Below are 10,030 nucleotides of genomic sequence, written 5' to 3'. Positions count from 1 at the left end.
CTGACCTGCATGAACAGATCCTGCCTGTGAGGTGTTGAATTGTGGTACATTAGTCATTCTCCAGTAATTAGCTTGTGTTTGCTGAACAACTAATGCTTCGAATGAGGTGTTGATTTTTTGCAACTGTTTAGGCACTTCAATGAAGACTCTGTGGAGATGTGCCAATTGTGAAACTGTTTCTTCCTGCAGTGCAATCATCCTTTCCAGCACTGTCATCAGGTCAGAATGGCGACGATTTTCTGCTTCCACAATTTTTCCCTCAGAAGCTACAATTGCATCATATGTGGTATTTGCTGGACGTTTTGGCGGTAAAACAGTTTCAATTGGAACCTCTTCATGGTCACTTGCTTGTATTTGTGTGTCTATGGCGGCGGCGGCGGCATCATCATCATCATCATCATCATCATCATAATCCTCTTCATCATGTTCTACAAATAAATGTACACATTATTAAATGGCATGTTAATCTCTGCTGTGTTACTATGTAATTCTACTGTGTCAAAAGAAACAACTAACATGTTTCCATACGTTTTATAACCTCACATTAAAAACTACCTTGACTTAAGAATAATGTTTGGACTCAGTATGAAATATGAGTGAATGAAAACTTGCTGTAAACTCACAACTCCTACATGATAGTTAACATCACTAACACAATACATGTTGCCTTACACTTCATTTTCACATACACTAAGTAATCGTATTTAAAGAACATGTGCAAAACAATTAATGAACATGACAACATAACATATAGAAGAGCACATATTATATGGCCACCAACTGATACACTCACCTTCTAGGTGTGTTGAGCTGGCTGACCCAGGTGAAGACACTTGTTCCCTCTCAGGTGACACATGTCCTTCAGGGGCAACTATATATAACAATAACATAAGTTTTACATTTACATGTGTAAATATTGAACAAACAGTTATTGTATGTTCTGTATTTATGAGTACGTAACAGCATCAGTTCCTTAACCCAAAATGTGTGTGTGAAAGTGAACATAAATAGTTGTAATAACAATGTACATGCCTGTGTACTTAGAACTTTTGAGTTCCCTAACATAAAACATACTATGTTTCTGCAGTAATGCGTGAGGATAAATAGATAAAATTTGAACATAAAAATCATATGTTGTGTAGTGATATCAGTATCATAATGTACATAACTATCATGAGATGACCATTCACAATGGTTATCATGAAGGTGGTCATATTGCAAAAAGTGTTGTTTTTGGTAGAGGATATGTGTGGTACATTAATATAAGATGTGGCACACCTGAATGTGGCTGTGACTCAACAAGACAACACATGCAGTGTGTGATAATGTGTCGTTGATAGTAGTAGTTCAACTATAGATATGAGTGAACTAATGTGTGAGGTACGCTTTGATAAGTAATGAGTTGTTGGGGCATTTAGTAGCTAAAGTGAAGCTTTCAAATGAGTGTGATTAACTTCAGTTGTGCTAGTCAGGTTGTAAGAACGGTATTCCCTTCCCCAAAAAGCCTAATCAGCCACACCTTTCAATTACTTGAAACAGGTGAAAATGGTGTGAACTAAGTTGACCCTAAAATGAGGCTGTAATTAGTGTGTGTGCTGAACCCCACCCCCTCTGTTGAAGTGTATGCTGTGATGAGATATTAATTGCAGCTGCTTTAACACAATGGTAGATGAGCTAAATAGTCGTGTGCAGTTTTTAAGTTATGAAAACAATGACATAAAATATGATACGTGTGCCTCATTATGCTGTCTGTATATGACTTAAAGCAAAAATGGACCTTTTCATAAACAACTATAGATGTGTTAGTGCAAGTGATGTTTGTAGGCCGTTGCATGCAATATATTTGATGCATGCTTAAAATAGGCAGTAATGTCATGTTTGTCGGAGTAAATTAAATAAAATACACAATAATATTCTACATATTTATGTTCTGTACCTGTAGCTAGTAATAATTTCTGATTAACATGTGTTACACATGTGTACTACCCTGTTGTTCCCCATCTTCGCCCACCATCAATTGCTTCCACTGCAGCAATGCATTTTGGGAATTCACATGTAAATGAGCACACAATGGCACGTGCTATATTAGTTACTGCTTTTAGTAGGACTACAACATATATGTCTATTTTGAGATATATATATATACAGAATCAGACATATACATATATAGATGCAGGTATGCTTATATTGTGAAGACAGTATAAAAAGCAGTGTAAATATGCAAAATAACTGTAAGCAACGACACGCCTAGTACAGTAATATTTCTCACCTGGTGGAAATTGTGAGGGATAAATTCCTATATCACGGTCACCAGGTAAGCCTTCCACGACGACGGGAAGTAATTTTGCCCGAAGCAGCTCCTCCAATGGACTTAATATGAGACGTTGTGGTGTCGGCCCACCTCCAGTGCCAGTAGCATGCACGCGTTGGTGTTGTATTTTCTTTTTCAATTTGGACCTAATATCATCAAATCTCTTGTGACAATTCCGCTTGTCCCTCACATGATTCCCACACGCATTGACACCAATGACTATTGTGTCCCACATTTCTTTTCTGCTTGCTGAACTTGTCCGCCCTTGAAAAACATATAAAATATATGAGGTAAATGAATAATAATAGAAGCACCAGTTTCCTACACTGCTAGATGTTCCAAGAGATAGCAAACATGCTGTTTTAGGTGTAATATGTGAAGCACATGAGCATTCACTACTAAACCTATACATGTAAGCAAGGTTGCATTCATATTGTATGCAGTTATGGCAAATTGACCGCCTGTGTTTAGTTGTCCTTGTAAGGCATGATAAAAAGCTGTGTTTCCAGACTAATTAACATAGAAAGATATTCTGAACCCATATTTGCATATGAACAAAACTCAGATGACCTAGGATCACATGTATTTGAATAATAAATGTAAAGGTACACTTACCTAGTAAATGTCCATATATACTGTCATAGTGCTCCAGAATGCCAGTGACAAGAGCTGTATTTTCCTGGTCATTGAAGCGAGGATTACGTGGCTTCTCCACACGTTTCTTCCGAGCAGGTTTAGGGTCAGAGCTTGGCTGGTGCTGACTGGACTCTCCTTCTTCCAATGGAAGAGCCTCCAAAAGCTGCCCACCAGCAAGCACGCCACCACCATCCACCCCATCAGCAACTGCGCCACCAGCAGCACTCACAGCACCAGCACTCCCACTCCTAGCACCAGCACTCCCACTCCTAGCACCAGCACTCCCACTCCTAGCACCAGCACTCCCACTCCCAGCAACAACACTCCCACTCACAGCAACAGCACTCCCACTCACAGCAACAGCACTCCCAGCAACAGCACTCCCACTCCCAGCAACAGCACTCCCACTCCCAGCACCAGCACTCCCACTCCCAGCAACACCACTCGGTGCACCAGCAACATCACTCCCCTGAACAGTACGTTCACTCCGACGCGTACTCGCACGAGTAGCACTCCCACTCCCACCAGCATCACTCTTCCCACGCTTTGCGGGCATACTTCCAGCACTCACAAAAAACAGACAACTAATGTACAGCCAATCACACGAAACACTTCCACATATAAAACAAGACAAAGATGTAAACAAAACAACAATGGACAAAGCTCACCCAATACACAACAAGTCTCTCCGTCAATATGCAAATGTTCAATCAGCCAGCTCTGTGCGTCTCTCTCTCTCTCACTCCCAACAACACAGAGAATGATTAGCAGTACACGTTGCCTTTAAATATGGCGCGCAATCCAATACATGCTTGTTTCGCCTGATTCAGCAAGATTTGTGATTGGGCAACCTATCAGCACCCCGCCACGCACGCCGATACACCTGTGTGTGATCGGATAATCATCGTGAGAGTGGGCGGATTTGTTTTCGGGTTGATTTTGAATGTATTCGGCACTTACTGCATACGGAGAGGAAAAATCGCCATTAACATGACTAATCGGTAAGCTTGCCGATTTCACTTAATCGGCGCTTACTGCATGAGGCCCTTAGTAGTAATACACAATGTCATCCAGTAGCTGCAAAAGCAAATATGATCTTATCTTGCATTAAGCGGGGAGTGGATGGAAGGGAAGTAAACATAATTATGCCGCAGTATAAAGTAAGACCATACCTTGAATATCGAGTATAGTTTTGGGCACCACTCCATAAAAAGAGAAGAGCCAACAAATTAATAAAGGGGATGGAATATCTGACTAATGAGGAGAGGCTAGCTAATTTAAATTAATTTACATTAGAAAAGAGGCAGCTATGAGTGGATATGATAACTATATACAATATATATTCAGGGTCACAAGCAACAAAGGAAAGGGTTCTTTACAGTAAGGGCCGTTAAAATGTGGGATTTATTACCCGTGGAGACTGTGATGGCAGATACAATGGATATCTTCAAAAAAATGTTGGACATATTTTTTAGAAAGGAAAGGTATACCAAACAAGTAAACATTGGAGGGATGTTGATCCAGGGAGAAATCTGATTGGAATTATTTGGCGTCAGGAAGGAATTTATTTTTCCCCTTTTGAGACATTGTTGGATGGTGTTTGACGAGGTTTTTTGTTTGCCTTCCCCTGGATGAATATATTGTAAATACAATTATCGAATAAGTATCTGTCCTCTAAATTTAGCATAGGTTGAAATGATGGCCGCATGTCTTTTTTCAACCTCATCTACTATGTAACTAATAGGGTATGTAATGTAAATATTACTGTATTAAGTATGGGTGTACAATAATATATATAAATACATATCTCAACAATATTAATTAATATGACATTTTAATGAATGTACAATTAAAAGAAATGAAGGAAGGACACTATAAATAATGAAAAAGTTAATAAGTGTTCAAATGTAACATTTCTCAATATTATAACAAGATTTGCATTAGCTTTGTTTGTTCCTAGAAAATGCTTCTGTCCGTTTTTGATTAAGTTGGATATATTTTCCTCAGTTTTTTTTCTCTGAAAGAAAACAAAAGAAATAATGTCCCTGTAACGGAGTGACCTGTAGGCAAGGTCAGTTAAGAATCCACAAATGCATTTTAGGGTGAACCAAAATGTTGAATAGTTTATTTCTCCACAAGCAACAACAAAACATTGGGCACACTGTCCCTTTAAGGCAAAACACAAAGCATAAAAAGAAAGCCTACTCCACTTTGGAGACTAAATAAACAGTATAGGCCCAAACTATCTGACTGGCTGGATAGGCCAGTTCCCAGTCCAAAACATAGAACATATTATCAGGGAACAATGTATATGAAAGTCGTATCTTAGTATGCTGGTCCGGCGTCTACGGTTTCTCCATTCAAACTTCAGGTGCAGGCGTTGCAGTTCTGCTGGTCCCAGAAAGTCTCTTGCCCTATTTCTGTGCAGGCTTCTCTGTGGTGCAGGGCTTTAGGTTCCCCACTGTTCCCAGGCAAATCCCTCTGGTGAACAAGAAGCCTGAATCCCTGTGGGCTGGAGCTCCGTTGTTGCTGGGTGTGAATCCCAACGGGGTTACAGGCACAGACCCTTTGTATCTAAAGCCCTCTCCCGCCTTAAACCTTTCTCACTGACTGCCCCGCACCTCTGGAATGCCCTTCCCCTCAATACCCGATTAGCACCCTCTCTAGCTACCTTTAAGACCCACCTTAAGACAAACTTGCTTAAAGAAGCATATGAGTAGCACCGTGGCTAATACTATACGCATGAGTCATCAAGCTTGACCCCCTGCAGACGCACTTACCAGAATGCCCTCCCACTGTCTCTGTACGTTCTTCCTACCTACCAATTAGATTGTAAGCTCCTTGGAGCAGGGACTCCTTTTCCTAAATGTTACTTTTATGCCTTAAGCACTTATTCCCAAGACCTGTTATTTATATTATTTGTTATTTATATGATTGTCACGTATTACTACTGTGAAGCGCTATGTACATTAATGGCGCTATATAAATACATACATACAATACAATACCCTCCTCTCTTGCAAAACAGGAACTCCAACAGGGACCCTGACAGGCGCTCACTTCCTGCCTTTTAAACCCTGTTTAATGTTAATTTCACACCTCAGGCAGGAAACCAGATACCAGTGCAGTCTTCTGATCCTTGCAAAGGGAGTTAACTCCTTCACTCCCTTACAGTCCCTCTAATAACCGTCTTAGAGGTCTTCCAAAAACAAAAGTGGCACCTCTGTTTGTTCTTTATTATTTTCCTCAATCTGCCACCATTTATTAGTGAGCAATTATTTTAATTGGTCTTGAGAGAGCAGTTTAGATGGAAATTACTCATTTCTGTTCCCAGTATGTGAACATTCAAATTGAGTAGATGTACACATGGGCTAATGGGCTAAATTACAGATATTTTCAATTTTAGCCTTAGGAGTTAAAAAAAAAAAAGAGCTGCGAAACCAAGATATAATGTATGCGAGACCTAGTGCCGTGATATCTGTAAACACAAGTGTAGTCTCTTTCCAAGGGGTGTATAGTTCTCCAAAGGTCTATCAGTGTCAACTGTTTAAAAAAAATATTCATGTCATTATATATTCTGATTTTATATTGAGACCTTTTAGATTTAGTATTTGATTATGTGAATCTGTCCAAAATGGATTTTCCACAATTTTAAAGTCTCCTCCGAAGATTATAGACCTGTCAAATGCAAGCGGGAGTAAGCGACCCAGGAGAAACGTGAAGACGCTCTTATCATGTATAGTGGATGCATAGATGTTTGCTAAGGTCACTTTTTCCCCTCCTAGTTTGCCACACACTCTAACAAATTGACTCTGAGGGTCCAGTACTAGACCAGTATATTTAAATGCTACCCCTTTCCCAATCAGAATGGCCACTCCTCTTTTTTTACTATTAATATGTGAGTAATAGGAAGAACTTACCCAGCCCTGTCTAAGCTTGACATATTCCGCTTGTGTCATGTGTGTTTCCTGCAGAAAAGCAATGTTGATACCCAACCCTTTCAGATGAGATAGGATTTGACGCCTCTTCACAATGGCGTTGATGCCACATACGTTACAGGAGGTAATCTTAGACATTGAGGGAACCATTGGAGGATGTATCTAAGGAAAAAGAGAGCTGAACTAACCTTTAACTTCGATATGCAGTGTGCCGCCCACAGGGGAAAGGAGAATAAAAAGGGAAAACTGCTTTGATTGGTGGAGAGAAGAGGAACATTGCATTAATAACATCATACAATTACACTTAACCACAATAACAAACATTTCAACAAAATAGTGTTGCTTGGGCCAAAACCATGTCTGCGTCGGTGCACCCCAGGTGTAGGGCGATAAGCAATCTCAACAGTTGACAATGGATAAAATTTCGAACAAGAAAAGTCCTCAAACCAGGAAGATGAACTACAGGGTTACTGCTACTGTGAAAGTTACGCATGCACATCATTTAAGAATCACTTGACCCCTCCGCTGTGGTAGGTTCTTCAACAAGGTGTTGAGCAGCTTCTGGTTTGTTGAAGGTGTAGGTGCCTCAGTCAAGAACACCTTTAGAATAGCTGGCTATATCAATGCAAATTTTACCCCCCTCTTCACCAGCGCTGTACAAATTGCAGGGAACTCTCTTCTCTTTTTAGCAAGGTCAGCTGAAAAGTCCTCAAATAGCAGAAGTCTCTTCCCCTCTCATACCGGTTCCTTGATCTTCCTATATGGTTGCAGGGACTATGTGTTCTTGCTATATGCTCTCAGCATCACCACTTTATCCTGGCCATCCAAGACTCTAATTATGATTGGTCTCGGTCTCTCGGAGACCTCCTGCCCACCTCTCTCCGGGCCAATTCTGTGCACCCTTTGCATTTTTAAATAGAGTTGGTTATTTCCATTCTCAGTAAATTTGGGAGCATTTCAGAGGCGAAAGTGAGGAGTTCTTGAGAAGATACTTTTTACAAAATGGAGAAGCCATGTGTGAAAAACTAACTACAGGCAGTCCTCGTGTTAAAACGAATGGCTTATCCAACGCTACACTGGCGACACGTTTTATTGAAGCACGGCTAGCACCGCAAGCCGGGGGATGCCCTGGCGTGCTAGCCGCACTCCCTCAGCGTGCCGCGCATCACCGATGCGCGGTCACGCGTCATCGGGAGCCTGCGCCCCCTGCACGCGCGTCCAGGGCTCCCCGAGGGAGCCCTGGTGTCCCGCGATGTGGGGGACGGCGGCAGGGGGTTCCGGGGGACCCGGCGGACCCGGCAGCGGGAGGGAGAAAGCCCCGATCGGAGGGCGCTCCTCCGCTGCTTCGGCGCGCCCGGCACCCTCCGGCGCGCGCCAGGTTACTGCTGCGGCCGAGAACGGGCAAATGCTCGAATAAACTCGGCCGCAGCAGTATGCAATGCATACCTATGTTCATTTTTACAACGCTCTTACGACGCGTTGCAAAGTTGTTTATGTGTATATAATATATATATTATACTATATTATACTATATAATATATTTTTATATTTTATTATATTATATATAGAATACAGTAAGTGCACTATATAATTTATGTGTGTGCTGCATATCTTATTGTCTGCGTAAAATATTTTGTGTGTTTTAGCATTAAAAATGCCTTCAGGAATGGAACCTTTCATTTAAACAGTGTTCCTATGGGAAAACGTGTTTTGCTTTAAATCGTTTCGCTATCCAACGCCATTTTGAGTAACGCATTGTGTCGGATAACCGAGGACTGCCTGTACACCCTTACTGCTTCCATAGGAATTAAGATGCTAAATAGCAGACAGGTGCTGCTAATCAAATGCCCTTGATTAATTCATCATCAGCAAGTGTGGCCACCTCTATAAAAGCCGGAGTTTTACCAGTTTGCTGGTCTGGAGCATTCAGGTGTGTGTTAACACAATGCCAAGGAGGAAAGACATCAGCAATGATCTTAGAGAAGCAATTGTTGCTGCCCATCAATCTAGAAAGTGTTATAAGGCAATTTCCAAACAATTTAAAGTCCATCATTCTACAGTGAGAAAGATTATTCAAAAGTGGAAAACATTCAAGACAATTGCCCATCTTTCCAGGAGTGGACATCCCAGCAAATTCACCCCAAGGTCAGACCGTGCAATGCTCAGAGAAATGTCAAAATACCCAAGAATTATATCTCAGATTCTACAGGCCTCAGTTAGCATGTTAAATGTTAAAGTTCATGACAGTACAATTAGAAAAAGACTGAACAAGTATGGTTTGTTTGGAAGGGTTGCCAGGAGAAAGCCTCTTCTCTCTAAAAAGAACATGGCAGCATGGCTTAGGTTTGCAAAGTTGCATCTGAACAAACCACAAGACATCTGGAACAATGGGCTCTATGCAGTAAGCAGTGAAAAAGTGCTTTCGGCAAGTGTTGCCGATAGGCATGATTTTGGCGATTTGCTCTCGCAGTATTCAGTAAGGGCCGAATCCATGCCGATCCCTGCCGAATCACTGCGAAAGCAAAACTGCCGATGAGCCTGTGCCGAAACAGCCTGGCTCCCGATAACCTTACGATAAGCCGTTTCTGCCGATATGTGTTTGCAGCAGAGAGAGATCAGCCGCTCTCTCTGCGCAAACATTGGCAAAATATAAATTATTTATAAACAACTTTGACTCCTAGTGTACATGTGCAGGGGGTCTCCGGAGATGAACCGCATTGGTTTCAGGTCCGGGGACCCCTGCTTCCCGAGATACAGGCCCCTTTATGAGGTGAGGGGGAGAGATGGGGGTATGAGAGATAGATGGGGAGTATCGCAATGGTTGATAGTGTTGGGTTCTGGGGGAGATATGAGGATGATCATGATAGGTGCTGGAGGAGAGATGATGATGATGATGATGATGATTTTACCCGTGCGGCCCAATTTATTTTTCCTTGGAGCAGTTCGGCCCTTTGCACTTTACGAGTTGTGCAGGCCTGTGCTACGGTAACGAAGCAGCATGAATGTATTTTTAATAATAGTGTACTGTGAGCAGGGGGTCCCCTGAGCTGAACCGCGTTGCTTTGTGGACCAGGGACCCCTGCTTCCCGAGTTACAGGCCCCGGTATGGTTCATCGGGTGGCAGTGTCGCCGCCACCTCATACCA

The 10,030-nt window shown here is 41.9% G+C and overlaps 2 protein-coding genes across 3 annotated transcripts in view; one reads left to right on the top strand and one right to left on the bottom strand.

Moving 5' to 3' along the window:
* Positions 1 to 951, bottom strand: part of LOC142495227 (uncharacterized) — a 1,648-nt gene extending 697 nt beyond the window's left edge. The window contains exons 1-2 of the mRNA XM_075600412.1: positions 794 to 951; positions 1 to 428 (exon numbers count right to left, since the gene is read on the bottom strand). The exon at positions 1 to 428 is cut by the window's left edge and continues 697 nt beyond it. Coding sequence (XP_075456527.1) covers positions 1 to 428; positions 794 to 890 — 525 coding nt within the window. The 5' untranslated portion in view covers positions 891 to 951. The remainder of the gene's footprint in view (positions 429 to 793) is intronic.
* SOCS2 (suppressor of cytokine signaling 2) overlaps positions 1 to 10,030 on the top strand; it is a 302,697-nt gene that overhangs the window by 26,276 nt on the left and 266,391 nt on the right. The window lies entirely within an intron of this gene.

This window comes from Ascaphus truei, chromosome 5 (genome assembly GCF_040206685.1).
Source record: "Ascaphus truei isolate aAscTru1 chromosome 5, aAscTru1.hap1, whole genome shotgun sequence".
In the NCBI taxonomy this organism is placed as follows: domain Eukaryota; kingdom Metazoa; phylum Chordata; class Amphibia; order Anura; family Ascaphidae; genus Ascaphus; species Ascaphus truei.
This window is presented reverse-complemented; position numbering and strand designations above follow the sequence as displayed.